General features: G+C 49.9%; 1 protein-coding gene across 4 annotated transcripts in view; it reads left to right on the top strand.

Moving 5' to 3' along the window:
- Window positions 1-506: 506 nt before the first annotated feature.
- Window positions 507-19018, top strand: part of IGF2BP2 (insulin like growth factor 2 mRNA binding protein 2) — a 106304-nt gene continuing 87792 nt past the window's right edge. For all 4 annotated transcript variants that reach the window (XR_007953986.1, XM_052000055.1, XM_052000056.1 and 1 more), the window contains exons 1-2: window positions 507-768; window positions 2265-2325. Coding sequence is in view for 3 of the 4 variants with exons in the window: in XM_052000055.1 (XP_051856015.1) it covers window positions 594-768; window positions 2265-2325 (236 nt within the window). In the remaining variant the exon portion in view is untranslated. The remainder of the gene's footprint in view (window positions 769-2264; window positions 2326-19018) is intronic.

Below are 19018 nucleotides of genomic sequence, written 5' to 3'. Positions count from 1 at the left end.
CTCCGCAGCTCACGCGCACGTGGACATAAACAGGCACATCTCCGCAACACGCGCGCAAACTCCCCCAAAGTTAGGCACACCCAAGGGTGCACAACTCCGGTTCCCCCGCTCGGGCGCGCCCCGGAGCCCACTCACACAGACCGGTGGGCGCACACACACTCACTCAAACACACTCATTCACTCACTCACACTCGCCCAACTTCCAGCCCGTGGACCCAGGCGCGCCCAGCCCGCGCTACCGCCGCCCCCGCCCCCACCCCATCCGGCCCCTCCCCCCCACAGCTGCCGCTCCTCCCCCCTTTCCCCCCGCCCGCCAGTCCGGCCACCCCGCGGGGAGAGAGGGGGGGCAGGGAGCGCTTTGTCCCCGTGCAGCCGCCGCCGCCGCCCGTGGGACGCGAGGAGCCCGAGGCCCCCGCAGGCGCGCAACTTGGAAGCAGAGTCTCCAGAGTTTGGGGTGGGGCGGCTGGGGGGCGGCTGGCGAAAGGGAGCTGGAGGAGGAGGAAGGCGCAGCGACGACAAGGACCGAGAGGAGGAGACGAGGGCGCCGGGCAGGGCAGGGCAGGGTGCCGGGGGATCCCGAGCGACGGCGGACGATGAACAAGCTCTACATCGGCAACCTGAGCCCCGCAGTCACCGCCGACGACCTCCGGCAACTCTTTGGGGACAGGAAGCTGCCCCTGACCGGCCCCGTGCTGCTCAAGACCGGTTACGCTTTCGTGGACTATCCGGACCAGAACTGGGCCATCCGCGCCATCGAGACCCTGTCGGGTGAGTGCCCCACCGACGGCATTCCTCCCGCCCGCGCCCGTCGAAGTCTCCACTTCCCCTCCTCCCACCTATTCGGCTTCTCCACTACCCCCAGAGCAGCTCAGAGGTCCCGGCGCCCCGAGAATAATCCCCTCCCTTTCCCGCCTGGCCGTCCCGAGGGTAGCCGTCTCGCGAGCAGCTTGCCCGAGGGCGCCTCCCGGGGACCTGCCCCGGGCTGTCGCGCGCCACCGCCTCAGCGCTCGTGGCCGTGACCGTGACCCCCCTGGCCTCTCGGAGCTCCCCCGAAATCCTTCCGCGGGGAGCCCCGGCTCCTGCGGCTGTCTGAGCTGCTCCGAGACACCCCGCTTTCCGTGCGCCCTCCGCACGGACTCCCGCCACTGGCCTAGGGACCCCTTTTCCCACCGGGCCCCCGCTCGGGTGATACCAGCCCCCCTCCCGCACCCCCCGCGGGCCCTGGAGCGCTGGCCTCCCGAGCCTCCGCCTCCTCCTCCGCCGCCTCCGCCTCCTCCTCCTCTCTCGCTGGGCGCTCGTATTTTTCTCGGATTTTTTTCTCCGATTTTATTGAGAGCTGTCCCGGGCCGGGGGCGCCCAGGCGACGGGTCCCCCGCCTCCCGGGCTTCTTCGAGCACCTTTTTACGAGGTGCCCTGTCGGAACTCGGCGGGGGCCCCGAGCTAAGGCGAACCAAAGAGGGGGCTGGGGGCCCGGGCGCGGAGCGCACTGCTGCAGGGCCACGGCGTCCCGGCGGCACGCGAGAGCGCACCCACCGGGCACACAGTCACGGGCACACGCGGGCACGGACCTGTAGGCGCTCACTCGCGAGCGCTCCCACACTCCCAAACACACACACGCGCGGGCAGGCGCACTCTGGCAGAGAGCCGCTCTCGGCCGCTGGGCCCTGGGGGGAGGGGGGGGGGAGAAGAGAACACGGGACATCCAAGGCCAAAGTGTCCTTCTCTCACCGGGAGGGTGGGGGGGCGGCCGGTTCCCCCCCCCTCCGCGCCCCCCGCAAACCGAGAGCTGGCCAAAAGAGACAAGAACTTTAGCCGGGCCCCGGAGCCTTTTCTGCCACTCCCCTAGTTAGCGGCCGGGACGCGGGCGCCCCGACCAGGGGCCACCAGCACACAGCATGGCTGCCCCAGCCCTGCGTTTTCAGTTTTCAAATGAGCTCATCCTTACAATTTGGCGGCTTACGGCAAAATAATTCATTTTTCTTTTGTAACACTCATACCGGCCATAGTGCTGGCTCCTTGGGGTTGGGGGCCCGCTCCCGGGACGGGAAAAGTTTGTGTGTGCCCACCTGGGGCCGGCTTGGACAAAGTTCTCGCATGGACTTGTCCGCCCCCCCTCCCCCACCTTGTGGCCCAAGTGTAGATTCTGAGCCCACTGCTGAGGGTGCCCCTTTACTCCCTCCCTCCCTCACCCACCCGGACACCTCAGCCCTAAGTTCTGAGCCCAAGGGAGGTTCTGAAAAGTTTTTTTCCTTCTCGTTTTAAAGGTAAAGTGGAATTACATGGGAAGGTCATGGAAGTTGATTATTCCGTCCCTAAAAAACTGAGGTAAATAAGTTCTACTTCTATTGTTTGTCTGGACTTTGGGTGGTTGGTCTGCGACCTCAACTCCAACCTTGATAGTTGGGGTTGAAATGTGGGGGGTGGGGAGGGCAGAATGTGTTTCATGCATTTTTCTTTGTTTTATTGGCCAGAAAATGCTGCCTTTTTCTATTTTTACTTTCAATATATGAGGTGTTTGACTTTGCGGATCTATCTGGTGTTGCCTTATCAGCAGTCTTTGGGGGTGGGGGAGATGAAGAGAAATTTCAGATGTGAAACTCTTCAAGCAGGATTCTTCACCGATATTAGGTGATGGGGGGGCTAACCCTCCCCCCACTTTCAAAAGGTTTTATCATCCCAAGGCTTGGGCCTCTGTCAGGAATAGTCCTACAATACCAGTTCAGGGTTCTCAGCAGAGGCTGTTGGATCCGGGTCCTTTCCTTTACCTAAAAGACCTCTGGGGGCAAGCAGTCTTTAATTTGCAAAGTTAGAAGCCACTGAGCTGTTGCTGGAGATGGTGTGGAAATTTCAAGGCTTGATTTCCAAGGGTGGGCCCTTGCCGGATCTTCCTCCCAAGCCGAAGTTTGTCCCTGTTGAAATTGGCCCATTTCTGAAGCCAGAACCGAGCTGGGAATGGGAGATAATAGAGCTTAAAGAAATATCATTTTGCAAAGTCTGTGGAAGTTGTACTTAGAGACCACTTGCTTGACTCGTGAAATAGCCATCCATTGAAATTGGGGGGGGGGGGGGATGGGAAGAGAGAGAATGAAAATGAACATTTCTTTTCCTTCTTGTCTTTCGGACATTTCCTTGGTTGCTGTATGTCTATGGATCATTCCTCTTTCCCTTTGCATCCCGTTTAGGCGCCTGGTCTCAGAAGTTGTCACTATGCAATTTGAGATTATTGTCACTTAAAACTTCCTAGGTCTCAGTTTCCACATCTATAAAAGGAGGGGATTGGACTAAATGACCACCTTCAAGGTCCCTTCAGGCCTCAGTTTTTGATCCTGGATTTTCCTGTTGGCAGTATTTATCAGTGCCACGGAAGAACTTTCTTGATTTTACAGAGGGCCAAGAGAGCCTCGGGAACTCTCAGAATTGGAGGATTGGCCGGGGGTGGGGGTGAGGGCCTTGCAAATTTTGAACCCCCGCCTTGATAAATTGCTTTTTAAGCCTGATTATTTATTTGACTGACTGTGACTAGAAGAATCAGTGATATATTAAAAGACAAGACTAGTGGCTTGTGAATAGGAAGAGCTCATGATTTGTAATTTAGCCTGTGAATGGTAAAGTGTTCCCTCCCAAAAGAAGAGAGAGTTCTCTTCATCCAAGGCTTTCAGATGACCTTTAGCCAAATGATTGGTTTGCCATTGACACACTCTTGTATCCTGTGTGACTTATGGGCGGCCTCCCAGAAGCTGATGTTTTTGTTTGTTGGGGGGGGTGGGGAAGGGAAATCATCCAGGGTTTTATCCTCCAAGTTGGGGGCCCTCAAAACTTGAAACCCCAAGATTGAAGGAGCCCCCTCATGGGCCCATTTATTAGATTAGCTGTTAATGACTCTATAATCTTAGCAGTGATATTTTCGATTGCCTTTAGTTTAAAAAAAAAAAAAGTTCAATTGCATTTGAAATTCTGAATTGCAATCGTGGACAGATATCGACTGAAACTAAAACCAATTTGGCCAAAGGATGTACAGCCTTAGCTCGAAATCCCATTTTTGTCGGTGTTCGAGGCTTGTTTTTGCCTTTCTGTTCTCCCTCTCTCCCCCTTCCCCCAGTTCTCCCCCCCGCTCCCAAATGCATAGAAATGTTGCTTTGGAGCTTGGGCCTTTAAGTCAAGCATTCCATCAGGTGACCCGGAGGCCAGCTGGCCTGGCCGGGGTCCAGGTCATGGTATATGCAGAAAAGTTTTCCAGAGCTCCCAACTTGGACTGGATTTCCTTGTGGATCTGGACCATGGGACTCTTCCCCCAGCACTCCAGACCGAGCTCTGGGTGTGATTCACTTTGAACATACCATTTGAATGCATAAGCCCTGGAGCCAGTGGTTTTTCCTGGAGTTTCATGTTTTTTTATTAGTTGATTTGAATTTCCTTTGGACTTAGTGATTAGTTGGGGATGGAGGGGGGCGGAGGGCCCAGATGTGGATGTGTTCATGGCGGGGAGCTGGGCTCCCAGGGCCTGCTCCCAAACACCGGTGGCCTTGGAGGCTGGGAAGATAATTTTCAAGCCTGCTTTTCTTTGTTTTCCTCGTTTTGTGTGGGCCTGTGTTCCTCCTGTGTGGATCTCTGGGAAAACCGAGCAAGTTAGGACCCAGTTTTTCTGCTCTTGAATCCATCCTATGTGGACTGATTGGACTGGATTTTCCAAGTGTGTGTGAGACCCGGTAGTGCTGCTGCTGGCCTAGGACGCCAGGATCTTGGGAGGGTATCTGGGGGTTCAGCCGGGGCCCCCTTTGGGTTCTCAAGTTTAAATGTACCCCTCTTGTATCTAGTTGCTGAGATGTTGGTTGGGACACACACACACACACACACACACACACACACGTTTGCATCCATGGGTATTTCTACTTCCACATAATCGGGGATCTCTGGGGGGATTTGGAAATTGAGATTCAGAATTTCCGGGGTAGAGCTGGGAAGTTTTTTACCCTTTTTTATTGGTGGTGGTTGGGTCTGGTTTGTTTTCATCCAACCGAGGCCTGTAACTGTATAAAAGTAGCGGGAGACAAGCATCCCCTTCATTTGTTCCGCGCTTTGGGTCACAGACTGGGTTGACAAAAAAATAAAAGCACTTTTGAGGCTTCCTCATTCCCCCCTCCTCCCCCCCAAACAGTGTTTGCTTGGGAGTATGCTGGGATCAAAGGTGCCCGAAAGGGAAAGGGCCGATAAGCCTTATTTGTGCTGGGCTAAGCTGGCCTGGGCCCTACTTCCTTCGGCTGGAAGTTTCACTTTACGGCCTCCCAAGAATTTTATTCCCATCTAGTGCGCAGATTTGGGTTCGGGAGGATGTTGGGGGGAACCTTCCAGAACCAGCGAAGAAGGGAGGATGGGGGCCCTGATTCCCCTCCACACTCCCCCCACCCCCACCTTTGCGAGCAGAACCCAGAAATCAGGGACAGACATGACCCAAGTGGGGAGGGAAGATGTGACTCCTGGGAGGTGTTGGAGGAAAAAGCTATGAATTTGTCTTTCATGATTTTTCAAAACCAGTAATTGTGTTCTCTCCCATGCAAATGGCCTTGGTCTCCTATAGGAATGTTAAAGAAAACAGTGTCCCGATTGTATTTTGCTTGTATGTACCACATTGTGTATGGGAGAACGAAATACCAAACTCGCCCTCCCCGGCCCCAGCCCCCAAACAAACAAACAGAAATCCCCAACCCTTTTTGCAGATCCCCTTTCAGTTCGCTCACAGAGGAGAGAAAATCTCCTTTGCTTCTCCCTGGGCTCCTTTTCCAGCGTTTGTTGAATTCGGAATTGTTAAGGCCAGAGGGAGGAGGCAGATGGGATTGTATACATCTCCCCGGCCAGAGCTATACCATCTTTGTCATTTGGTGTTTGAATCGGGACTTGTCCTTCGTCCAGCCAGAAAGAGGAGGCTCCTTTTACCCAGCCACCTCTGCTTCCCCATGATGCAGGGGGGAGCTGGGAAACGTTGTCAGTTCTTGAAATCGCTTTTCAAGGATTCCAAACTAAAAAAAAAAAGAAAAGAAAAGATCCTAATGGTTTGTGTCTCGTGAAAATGCGCGTTTGCCACGCCAGTTTGTTGTGAAAAGGAACAAGAAAACCCCCTTCTCGCTTGAGTTTTGTGTGTGACTTAGGGGAAGACAAAGAAAATAATTGTCCCAACAAACTGATTTCCCCTAGAGAAATAAGCAAGTGAAATTGACTTCCCGAGATCTCTGCCTTCCCATTCACTCTGGATTTCTGCAGCAGATCATGGCCCCTTTAAATGGCTCCACTCTGGGGACTCGAATAATTCTCTCCCTTTTTATCGTTGGCTTTTGGGTCTGGGAAGGCATCCCGGGAGCTGAGAAGGACCCCAAAGGCCCACCTGGAGGTGATCTGGATTCAGTTCAGGGGCCCCTTCTGAAAAGGGGGAAATGAGCAGAAGCTCCATTTGGAGATTGCAACTTGTTCTGCTTGTTTACTCTGAACCTTTCCAGAAGAAGCCTTTTCCTGAATTTTAGACATTCAGCTTTGTGAAGCTTTCCGGGCTGGAGGTGCTGCAGGTCTGACTGATTTTTAAAAATAAAACTTGATATACTGTAACCTATTCAACATGTAAAGGACTGCTTGCCATTTGGGGGAGGGGGTGTGGAGGGAGGGAGGGGAAAAATCAGAACAGAAGTGAGTGCGAGGGATAATGCTGTAAAAAAATTACCCTGGCATGGGTTCTGTCAATAAAAAGTTATAAAAAAATAAAATAAAATAAAACTTGAAATGATTTCGAAGCGGGGCATCCCCAGATGACTGTTGTACTCCTGTCGGTTGGGAAGCCGCCATATTTTACTTACAGAATGTACACGGAACTTCAAAATGGAAGGAAAAAAGTTACATTCACTCTAGCCTCTTGCAAGTCACTTCTTAAAGTCAAACGAGCAGCGTCAGCATGAGTTTTTGGAAGGAGACCATTGAGGCATTTTTAAGTAGATTTTGTTTTTTAATTTCTAAATATTTGCTATTGCAAACTGAATCATAGCCCCAGACGTGCAGTGTTGCCTTCCCAATGGGATGAGCCGCTAGCCACGTGTGGGAGAGGGGAGCGGTTCCATGAGTTAGGTTTTGTGGCACATCACGTTTCATGTTTCACGTTTCAGGGCAGGTGGAGAAAATACTTAATAGAAAATGGCCAGACCCATATGTGTCCAGAGACTCAGCCAGTGATGATCTTGTTTATACTCAAGTTTTAGAACCCCATAAATTGACTTTGGCAGAGGATTGGCAGCCCCTTGAGGGCAGGGACACTTTCTTTTTTGCTTTCAATTCCCTGCACTACTTGGCCCTGGGACTTGGGATAGGTGTCCTAAGGCTATCGATTACAATTCTGTCCAACCTGTTCAATAAATAGGGATTGTCCCAAGGACCGTCCAAGACAGATGTTTTGGTGTTTTTTCCTATCCTATTTTTTTCTTCAGCCCCTTCTATAAGATTCTTATCAAGCACCAGGCTTGCCTAAAGAGATAACAAATATAAAACCAAAACATGGCGATCATTTCCCATTCAAAAATATACCTGAATAAGACCGCCTGCCATCTAGGGGAGGGGATGGAAGGAGGGAAGGGAAAAGTCGGAACAGAAGTGAGTGTAAGGGATAATGTTGTAAAAAATGACCCAGGCATGGGTTCTTCCAATCAGAAGCTATAATTTATATATATATATAACCTGAAACATTGAGTGATTACAGAGACAGAAAATTGGCGAGATTTAAAAGACCTTAATTTTTTTTTAAAGCCACGTTGTTTGGGTTTTTGAATTCTATTACAATTCAGAAATTGGATCATCGAAAGGATCGTTTGCCTTTATAGACACTGCCTGAGTGATCTGGAAAAAGGGACTGTTTCTTCCAGTTAAGATTGAGATCTGAACTTTAAAGTCACTTATCGATACCTTCTCTCTCCACACAGGTAGAGACTTTTTTGGGGGCTCAGCAGATTGGTGATAAAGTCATGAAATAAGAAGCCATAAGATAGCTCATGTCTTCAAGGAATTAACAGTAACAAATAATTAGAATCAGTCCGTTAAATGGCATTTCTTTGGCACTTGAGAAAAGTGAACCTGAAGTCAAGCACCGGGGAGCTTGACTAAGCTAGTTCCCCCTTCTGTAGCAATTCCCCATGGGAGACTTTTTTTTTTTTTTAATGACATGGATGAAGGCGTGCCTGTTGAGTTTGCAGATGTCACAAAGCTGGGAAATAGCAAACCTGTTGGATAAAGAGTCGGGATCCAGGAAGAACCGAGTGGCTGAGAATGATGGGTTAGATCCAGTAAGATAAAAGGTCAAAGGATCGTCCACTTAGAGGAGGGAAGGAGGCCTTGAGTCTGCTCTCATTTTACAGATGAGGAAACAAAGGCCTGACCGGTATGACCCAGAGCTGCAGAGAATCTTGGGGCAGTGTCTGCTGCATCCAGCAGGGCAGGGTGTCCCGGAAGAGGGAGGGCAGAGCTCTGCTGCCTACGGCCCCCTGGCAGAGCCCACCCACAGTCCCGTGGTCAGCTCTGGCCTCCAGGTTTTAGGAAGAACCATCTTGACAAAGGGCAGCCAAGGGACTGGTACAATGGCATGGGGGGAGGGCTCAGGGAAAAGTTTAGTCTGGAGGAGAAGAGACTTGGAGGTGGATGAAGGGCTGCCTTTGGGCACCCAAAGGACTCTGGGTAAGAGATATGTTCCTATGATTGAATCTGGGGTGGAGATGCTCCCTTTGAGGCGTTGGCAGCCAGAGAAAGAGAACTGTGGGTATCACAAGGAAAAAGCGCTCTGCTAACAGGATTTGCCTCTGCTCCCCACTGGTGACCCAAAGTGGAATGGGCTGCCTCCGAAGGTAGTGAGTTTCCCATCTGGGCAGTGCTCATTTGGAATGGATGATTCCACACAGGAACTGTCAGGAAGGCGCTCAGGTTAGAGAAGTCCCTTCCTGCCTTTGAGGGTCCGGGATTCTGGGCTCATTTAAGCTTTTTGGGGGGTCCGAGTCTTTTACTTTATAATTTGACTCGGTGCTTCCAAACTGGTAATTTTCACTTCATAGCCTGCGCCGTATGGGTGCTATTTTGGGCGGCCAAATTGCAGTGGGCCATCGGCATTATTTTGAAGGCTTTACTTTTCCTGTGTTGGTGGCAGAACTTTAGTCTGCTCTCTCCAGAAAACAGGGAAGGAAAAAGTGGGTTCCACAAAATGTTTCTTTCTACGGCTGTGGCTGCCGGAGGGGTCTGGGCGAGCGCCGTCCCCGGCCCGGGACCGGGTTTTGGTCGTGGACAGTGAAGCGGGGTGTTGGCAGGTAGAATAGGGGCCCATCTAGGGCCTTTGGATGCGGGTGTCCCGGGGGGTGGGAGCTGTACAGCAGGAGCCCGTGGCCAGGCTGCCCAGCCTCGGCCTTCCCCAGCGTCTCGGGCGCATCCTCGGGCTTTCCTGCTCCCGTCCTGCGCCCGCTCTCTCTGCTCACGTTTTGCGAGTTGCTGCTCACTTGCCACGGCTTCTCCCGTCCCACTCAATGCAGCGGTGTGGACTCAGATGCGTGGCCATCGGAAACGAACAGCTCGCCTGCCCTTCTCAGGTCTTCCCGTCGAGAGCAGAAGCCGCACCGAGGGTGTACCCCCCGAGGGGTTGGGGGAGCCGAAAAGCCCTTGGATGCTCTGGCCCTTCTAGGTCCAGGAGGGGAAATCTGACTAAAACAGGTTATCTGGAATGCTCAGGAAGACGTGTTCAAACCTGAATGTTGCGGGAGGGCTGAAGGAGGGGTGCTATCCTGTATAGCAGGTGTTAGAAAGAGCTGCATTCAAATCCTGCCTCGGATACTTACCGCTTCTGTGAGCCTGAACCCCAGTGACTTTGCCTTTCTGTGCCTCAGTTTCCCTATCTATCAAATGAGGGGGTTGCGTTGGCACCTTCTAAGGTCTCTTTTGAGGGCTCAAAGGAGGCTTTCTGGAAGATAAGCCATTGGGGGTGGGGAGGGGATGGTCACGGGTCTGCGAGAGACTGGGCCCTCCGTGACTTGGGTTCATATGCAGCCTTGAACACTCAGTTACCACATCTGTAAAGTGGGGGCAGTAATGGCAGCAAACTTTCCAGGGTGATCATGGGGAAGATGGTGTTTATAAAGGCTCGGCGAAGTTTAAAGGCACAGATAGAGGTGAGCCTTCCCCTGGGACTGGCTACCTCGGGGCGTGGAACATGGGACCTGGAGCCAGGAGGTTCTGAATTCAGATCCTGCCTTAGACACTTCCAAGCTGTCTGCCCTGGGCAGGTTCCTCTTTGTCAGCCTCAGTTTCCTCATCTGTAAAATGGTGCATCTTGGGGATTGTTGCAGTGAACAGGGGAGACGTTTGCAAGATGCTCTGCAGCCCTTGAGGCGCTCCGTATTTGCTAGCTGTTGTGGTCACCCCCTTGTTACGGGAGAAGGGGGGTGCTTCCCTTTGAGCTTGGTGAACTGGAGGTGCAGATGGGATACTGAGGGGGAGGGCGCAGTGAGGGTCGGTAGTTGGGATTGTGGGAACAAATGAGGAGAAGGGGAGAAGATACCGCTCAGTTCTCCGGGACCACACGTAGGAGCCCTTCTTGTGTGTGAAACTGCCTGCAGGCGGGAGCCTTCTGGATGTGGCGCCCCACTCCCGCAGGTGAGAGGACTCTCCCAGGGTCACGGAGCTACTTTGTATCCAAGGCAGGGCTCATCCCAGTTCTCCCAGACTCTGGGGCCAACTTTCTAGTCGTGATTCCAAGTGCCTTGAAATACAAAATATACAAAGGAAATACAAAGTAATTTCAGCTTCAGAAAGAGACCCCAGAATCACCTTTTAGTGAAGGAAAAAGCAAACCACGAGAGCCAGGGACGACTGCTCCTTCTTGGGGTGGTGATGTCTGGAGTGGGCCAGTTTTTGGACACCCTCCCCCCATTTTGCTTTAATTTGTTTATGCAATTATTATTATAAAACAAAACCCTGCAGCTCCTGTGTTCTAGTCTCAGCCTGAGTGATTGAACTCATATTTTTATTTTTTATTTTTCAAAATTTTATTATTTATTTATTTATTTTTATTTACAAGAATATGCGTGGATAATTTTTCAGCACTGACTGTTGCAAAACCTTCTGTTCCAACTTTTCCCCTCCTTCCTTCCACCCCCCTCCCCCAGATGGCAGCTTGACCAATACATGTTAAATATGTTAAAGTATATGTTAAATACAATATATGTATACATGTCCTCACAGTTATTTTGCTGCACAAGAAGAATCGGACTTTGGAATAAGGTACAACTAGCCTGTGAAGGAAATCCAAAATGCAGGCGGACAAAAACAGAGGAATTGGGAATTCTGTGTAGTGGTTCACACTCATTTCCCTGCTGAACTCAGATTTTTAAAGTCTCCTTTTCTGACGTGTAAAAGGGAAGGCTTTGGAATCAACGGACCGGAGTTTGTAGCTCGATTCTGCCGATCACTGCCTATGTGGAAGGCGCTGACCGCTCTGTGCCTCAGTTTCCCCATCTGCGTCACACATCGGATGAGATGAATCTGGGGTCTTTGGAGCCTAACCCTTCCCCTTCTGACTGGTAGCCAGGGAAGTTCTGCAAGTTTTCTTCTGCACTTGCTGTTCTCCAACCCGCTCTGAGGAGCCTCATGAAAGCTTCCGGTCATTCCTGCTGATGTTGATGACCAGCATCTTTCTTTTCTGCCTTTTCTGTTGCTTAGGATGCGGTCTTTGCCCCAAAGGATGCCAGGAGCATGGCTCGCCTGCCAGCTTTTACTTTCTCAGTTAAAACCATTCCCGGTTTTTTTTTTTTTTATTCCTTTGCAGTTTTGTTTATTCACTTTTTCCTTTACGTTCCAGACTTAGGAATTCATAGATGTGGGGAACTCCCTGTGTGGAAACTCCAGCTCTGAGGCCAGTCAGCAGCTCTTCTGTAACAGGGAGCTGCTTCCACAGCGTGAGATGGGAAATGGCGTGTCCCTGCTCACACGGCCCCCAGGAGTCAAAGGTGGGGCTTGAACCCACATTTTCCTGCTCCCGAGGCCCGCCCTCTAGTCATGGGCTATAGATTTTCTTTTTTTTTTTTTTCCCACCAATGATTTTTTATTTTTTATAAATAAAATTTTAATAAAAATAGCAACAAATTCCCAACAGTGAGACCTTAAGAGATCGAATTTTTATTGAAAACACAACACAGAAATCATTTGTTTGTAAGAGGAAATCACATGACTTTTGGTTGGATGACTACTTCTTTGCAGGATGATTCATTTTTACACCCCCCTCCTCATTTCCTGAGGTAGCCTTTTTCTTCTTGACTTCGAGAACCATGTTGTAGAATGATGAAGAAAAAAGGAAGAGGACAGGATTACAAAAGATCTCATTTCCAGAGGGCTTTACAGTTGGCAGAGCCCTGCACAGATATTTTCTTGTTTGATCTGGGAGGGGCAGGTAGTGTTATGTTATCACTGCTGTTTTACAGAGGGGGAAACTGAGGCAGACAGTGGGGAGGGACTTGCCCAGGGTTTCACGGCTAGAAAGTGCCTACCGCTGAACTTGAACCCCGTCTTGTTGACTGGTTCCCCTGTTCTCTCAGATGCATCAAGAGGCGTCTGGCCGTAGAAAGGCACAGAACAGTGGAGCCATTGCTGACATTCAATGCAAGATCCTCCACTTCTTTCAGCTTGGCTTTCCCCCCATATTTATCACCTGACAATTTCAGATCCCGAGTGTCTTGAGTTTTCCCGAGTTGGCTCTTTGTGTTGGGGGAATAAAAATGACTGGGAAGAAACTCCTAAGAGAAGCGTTCCTCGTTCTTTCTACCTTGGAAGGTTCCCAGCCAAAGGGCAGACACGGATCATCTTATAGTGGGGAAAATTCAGTAGCTGTAGCAAATGGGTAGAAAGCAGGGAGAGAGTGTGGGAGTATAAACACGGGCACAGAAATTGTAGTGGGACACTATCACACACTCACACTCACTCACACACACACACGACATCCTAATTAAAAACAATTCCAGGTGTGAGTCTCCATGTTCTGCTTCTGCACCGCAACAGCCCGAGGGATTTCCTTGTAGCTCCCAGAGATGGGGGCCCCCACACGGGCCTCAGTAGTTTTCTTTATTCCTTGGTGGCCAAGCCCATGAGTGGTGAGACCCCCGACTCAGCCAGACTGGGCCTCGGAGAGGAAGGCCCCAGCTTGGCACTAGCTCCTAGTTAGTGTTTTGGCCGTCCCCATCACCGAGGCCTCCGGGGGACTTGACAGATGTCCAAGGGGAAGAGCAAAGTTTCAGAAGGAATTCTTAGATGTCCCGGCAGTATTTGCAAAGGAGGAAACTGGATTGACTCCCAGCTTGATCCTCAAACACCTGCTGGTCCAATCGGCTGAGGTCAGACATAGGATCATCGAGGGCTGGAAGGGATGCAGGCCGTTGAGCCAACCCTATCGTATTTTTGGTGGGGGGAGAGGCATTCAGGCTCAGCAAGGTCATGATTATAAGGGCCAGAGATGGGATTTGAATCCAGAGCCTCCAGACTGTTCCAGAACAGTGATTTACCTTCCCTCTTTAAAATGGAAGCTCCCTGAGGAAGGGGCCCTTTCCTTTTTGCTTCTATTTGTATCTGTAGGACTTGACCCCAGTAAATATTTAATACTTGTTTTGCTTCTGTGGGGTCTCCCTAAGGATCTGAAGCAGGGGTTTTTCCTTGATAGGGTGGGGGGAGGGAGAAGGTCCACCTTCGCCATTCCCACTGGGACCTGGAGAATTCCTGGATTTCAGCCCGAGGGGGCCAACGGCACCACACCTAGGCTGATCTGGAGGGCCTACCTGTCCTGGAAGCTGTTCTGGCTTGGTGGAGGGCCTGCTGGAGCTTGTATCCTCCTGGCAAAGAAGTCGGGGCTCCTCTCCACACCATGATGGATTGGGCAGGGAGGGGGAGAGGCCCCTCAGAGCGCTTCCAAAATGGTTGCCAGTAATTCTGTTTCCTTATTAAGAGTCCACTTTCCATGTTTGGCTCAGAGAAAAAGGTGACACAAAACTCATCTCCTCCGGTGACAACAGAGGTGGAGGACTGTGGGTAAGGAATACTATGTAGCTTGTCAGACTCTGTGGCCCTGCTGCTGTTTGCCCCTCTCATTTAAAGACATTTTTTTGGGAAGGAAAGAGGGGACGTGCATATTAGGAAATGAAGATGAATGAAAAACAGAAGGTATCAGTAACAATTCTAAAATAAATTAAAAGGTCTGATCAATGTGAATGGTGTGCCTCCAACTTCTGTATGTGTGTGTATGAGAGATGGATAAACAAGAGAGAAAGGAGGTGGAAAGGGAGAGGGGAGAGAAAGGAAGAGCAGGGAAGGTAACAAAGGAAGGAGAAAGAAAAAAGAAAAGGGGAGAGAAAGAAGAGAAGGAAAGGGGGATAACAGGGAGAAAGAAAAGGAAGAGAGTCAGGAGGGAGGGATAACATAAAAGAGGGAGAAAGAAAAAAGGAAAGGGGAGAAAGAAAAGGAAGGGGTAACAAGTAAAATGGAAGGAGAAAGAAAACAGGGATGGGGAAAGGGAGAAGGGAGGGAGGAAAAAAAAGGGAGAGAGAAAGGAAGGGGTAACAAATTGGAAGGAGAAAGAAAAAAGGGATGGGGAAAGGGAGCAGGGAAGGGGTAACAGATAAAGGAGGGAGAAAGAAGAAAGGAAAGAGAAGGAAGGGGAGGAGAGAAGGAAGAGAAGGAAGGGGTAACAAAATGGAAGGAGAAAGAAAAAAGGAAAGGGGGGAGAGAGAGAAGGGAAGAGTAACAGATGAAGGAAAAAGAAAAAAGGGAAGGGGAGAAAAAGAAGGAAGCAAGTGGGGGAGAGGGGAGAGGTGATATTCTAATGTTGGGTCTCTCCCTGAAGTTGGCACTGGGTGGCGAAAGCACCCTCTACAAGGGGGCAGGGGCTCCTAACCTCGTGGCTGTCCTGGAGCCCTTGGGGGGCAACAGTGGGTGTGGCTGAGGGAGCTCTTCTCAGAATCATGTTTTAAAATGCGTAAAATACAGAGTATTACAAGAGAAACCAAGAATGTTGAAATCTAGCTGTGAAGATGTTTTGCCCCCACTTGATTTCAGTCTGTTTGTCAGAGCCTGTGTTGATGTGGACCAGTCAGCAGATATTTATTAAGCACCTACTGCATACCAGGCTCTGGATATACAAGAAGGGCAAAGACAGGCGGTTGCTGATCTCCAGTCTCATGGAGGAGAGAGCACGCAACGAGCTCTGTGCAAACCAGCGCTATCCAGGATAAACCGGGGATAATCAACAGAGGAAGGGCCTTAAGGGGGATGGGGCTCGGGGATGAAAAGTGCCATAGAAATGAGAGCTGAGATGCTTATTGTTATTTTTCTAGCTCGGGCCCACAGACGTCTAGCAGCAGCGCCTGCTGGGGGTGCAGGGTGCAGGGCCCGGGGCACCGAGAAAACCAGACAAAACAGCTCCTTCTTTCGGGAGCTGACATTTTCCTGGATGGTTTTTGAGGTTCCCTGCCAAATGATTCCTCCTGGGTCATTTTGCACTGTGGCTGTCGTGGGCCTCTTTCAGCCTGTGCTTCCCCCGGAGGCGGCCGGAGCTCCTGCCGGGCTGGGAGAGTCACGGAGCCGGCCTGGGCCTTCTTGACCCACATTGAGGAGTTGGCACGACTAACCCCCATTCTGGGGTGATGTTCCTAGGCTTCCCTCACGGTCCGGAACCTCCCATGATCCAGTGGCTTCTCCTGGGGTCCAAATGGACCACGAGCAGCCCTAGAAATGACCGACAGCTTGCTAGGTGCATGTGGCGTGTTTCTAATGGTTCTGTTCTCAGTGGGAGACAACTGGGGGGATCCTGGGTATGGAACCTGAAGGGGCCAACTGGAGACCCACAAAGATAATGAGACATTTTTATTTTTTTTTATTTTTTATTTCATTTTATTTATTTTAAAGATAGAGATGAAACTTTTAAAAATGCCCCAATAAGACCCAAGTTTATAGAATCCATTACAGCATAAGAATTGTTGAAATGTCTCTCCGGGCCTTAGACAGGATGGACTTTTGGAACATCTTCAGAATCTGGGTTTGTGTGGGCCAGTCAGTCAGCAGAAATTTATTAAGCACCTACTGTGTACCAGGCTCTGGACATATAAGAAGGGCAAAAGCAGGCCGTTGCTGATCTCCAGAAACCTTCATGGTGGAGCTAAATTCAAAAAAAAAAAAAAAAATCCTTCCTTCATTCTCATTTCCCATGTGCTTGAGTTTTCTTCCCTTCAGAAAATGAAACAAAACAAAACAAGAATTCAGACATGATTGGATGGAGATGCTGAGTTTTAAGGGGCAGAGAATTCTGGCTCCATTCAAGGGCAGGCTGACCTTGGGCTGATTCTTGGACCGTTCCCCCACTTTATCTAGAGCCTTAGGAAGCTCCGGGTGCCCATTGCTTTGGTAACTCGGGAGTATTTATCTGATAACGAAAACAACAGCAATAACAGTAGAGGAAGAACTGAAAGTTGGGAGTCTTGGATTCTAGTCTGGGTGATATAATGGAGAGAGTGCCGGACTGTTTCTGGTGCTTACTGCCAGACACGGCGCCCGGCTTATTGATCAACTTGTATTTATTAAGCGCCTGCTGTGTACCGGGCACTGTACTGTGGGCATTGGGGGTGTACGTCCAAAGAATGAGATGATCTCGGCTTGTTAGGAACTAGGAGCTTCCCTTCTAATAACAGAGACGAGGAGCTCCCACAAACACGGAGGGGTTCTGTCTCGTTCAGGGGAGCAGGGGAGGAGGGGGTGTCCACGTGCGGATGATCACGGGCTTGGGCCTGCACTCGGCTCAGAAAGAACGGGGGATGGTGCTGTACCCCAGGAGGAAGGCCCGGAGTTCGCAGGGAGTGCACGTTTTAAAAAAGAAAGGAAAAAAAAAAAAGAAAAATGGATGACAATCTCTCGATTTCTAAAAGTACCCGAGCCTCTGGCCTGTGTTCCGCTGCTACCTCTTCCTTCCTGTTCTTCTTCCTCTCCTCCCGGGCTGTTCCCCCCTTCCCCCTCCCCCACTCTGTCATCTGCCAGCTTCTCTCCTTGGGCAGCCCCAGGGGAGTGAGGGATGGGAACTTCAGGGAGGCCCAGCTCTGCCCGGGGAGGCCGCCCCATCCCAAAGCTGGGGGGGCCCGGGCGAACTTGCTCAATGGCTTGGAATGCAGGGAGGCCTGGAATGTTCGGTGGACACCAACGGCTCCTGCTGGGGCCGGGTCAAGGGTCAGAGGAGGTGGACTCTTGGGCCTCCACGGACAATTGGCCCCGAAATCCCCGGCTTTGCCCTTTGGAAAAAGGAAGATACCTTTCCCTCCCGGGGGGATGGGTGGGAATTCTGTGGGTGGGTGCCTGAGCCATTTGTCTCAGATGCAGCCAGACTGGTTTTTTCTCCTTCTGACGGTGGCCACTTTGAGGGGTCTTTGGTCATTTCCAGATCATGGGCTGCCCGGGCGGAGAGGGAGGGGCAGATTTTTGGCCACAAGTTAAACAATCAGTTTTTTAAGGCCGTGGACCCTTTGGATGTTCTGGAGAACACTGCTCCTCCTTCCCACTCATGTCTTTAAAATATATACAGTACATACAATTACCAAAAAAAAAAAAATCAGTTTTTAAAAAAATTTTATTAAAGCTTTTTATTTTATTTATTTATTTTTAATAACCTTTTATTTACAAGTTATACTTTACAGCATTGACAATTGCCAAACCTTTTGTTCCAATTTTTCCCCTCCTTTCCCCCCATGCCCTCCCCTAGATGGCAGGATGACCAGTAGATGTTAAATATATTAAAATATAAATTAGACACACAATAAGTATACATGACCAAACCGTTATTTTGCTGTACAAAAAGAGTCGGACTCTGAAATATTGTACAATTTGCCTGTGTAGGAAATCCAAAATGCAGGCAGGCAAAAATAGAGGGAGTGGGAATTCGATGTAATGGTTCATCCTCATCTCCCAGAGTTCTTTCGCTGAGTGTAGCTGGTTCGGTTCATCCCTGCTCCTTTGGAACTGATTTGGTTCATCTCATTGTTGAAGGTGGCCACGTCCATCAGAATTGATCATCATATAGTACTGTTGTTGAAGTGTATAATGATCTCCTGGCCCTGCTCATTTCACTCAGCATCAGTTCGTGTCAGTCTCTCCAGGCCTCTCTGAAATCCTCCTGTTGGTCATTTCTTACAGAACAATAATATTCCATAACGTTCATATACCACAATTTACCCAGCCATTCTCCAATTGATGGGCATCCACTCATTTTCCAGTTTCTGGCCACTACAAACAGGGCCGCCACAGACATTTTGGCACATACAGGTCCCTTTCCCTTCTTTAGTATCTCTTTGGGGTATAAGCCCAGTAGAAACACTGCTGGATCAAAGGGTATGCAGTTTGATAGCTTTTTGAGCATAGTTCCAAATCGCTCTCCAGAATGGCTGGATGTGTTCACAATTCCACCAACAGTGTATCAGTGTCCCTGTTTTCCCACATCCCCTCCAACATTCCGCATTATCTTTCCCCGTCGTTCTAGCCAATCTGACAGGTGTGTAGTGGTATCTCAGAGTTGTCTTAATTTGTATTTCTTTGATTAATAATGACTTGGAGCATCTTTTCATATGGCTAGAAATAGTTTCAATTTCTTCATCTGAGAATTGTCTGTTCATATCCTTTGACCATTTATCCATTGGAGAATGGCTTGATTTCTTATAAATCAGAGTCAATTCTCTATATATTTTGGAAATGAGGCCTTTATCAGAACTAAAGCTTTTTATTGACAAAACATCTGCCTGGGTGATTTTTCAGCACTGACCCTTGTAAAACTTTCTGTTCCAAATTTTTTCCTCCTTCCCCCCCACCCCCTCCCCCAGATGCAGGTAGCTTAATACATGTTAAAATATATATTAAATCCAATAGCTCTCTCTATATATTTATATAATTATCTTTCTGCACAAGAAAAATTGGGTAAAGAGGGAGAAAAAAACAAAATTCAGGAAAC

Source organism: Antechinus flavipes, chromosome 4 (assembly GCF_016432865.1).
Source record: "Antechinus flavipes isolate AdamAnt ecotype Samford, QLD, Australia chromosome 4, AdamAnt_v2, whole genome shotgun sequence".
Taxonomy (NCBI): Eukaryota; Metazoa; Chordata; class Mammalia; order Dasyuromorphia; family Dasyuridae; genus Antechinus; species Antechinus flavipes.
The sequence above is the reverse complement of the archived record's forward strand: the minus strand, read 5'-3'. Positions and strand labels throughout refer to the sequence as shown.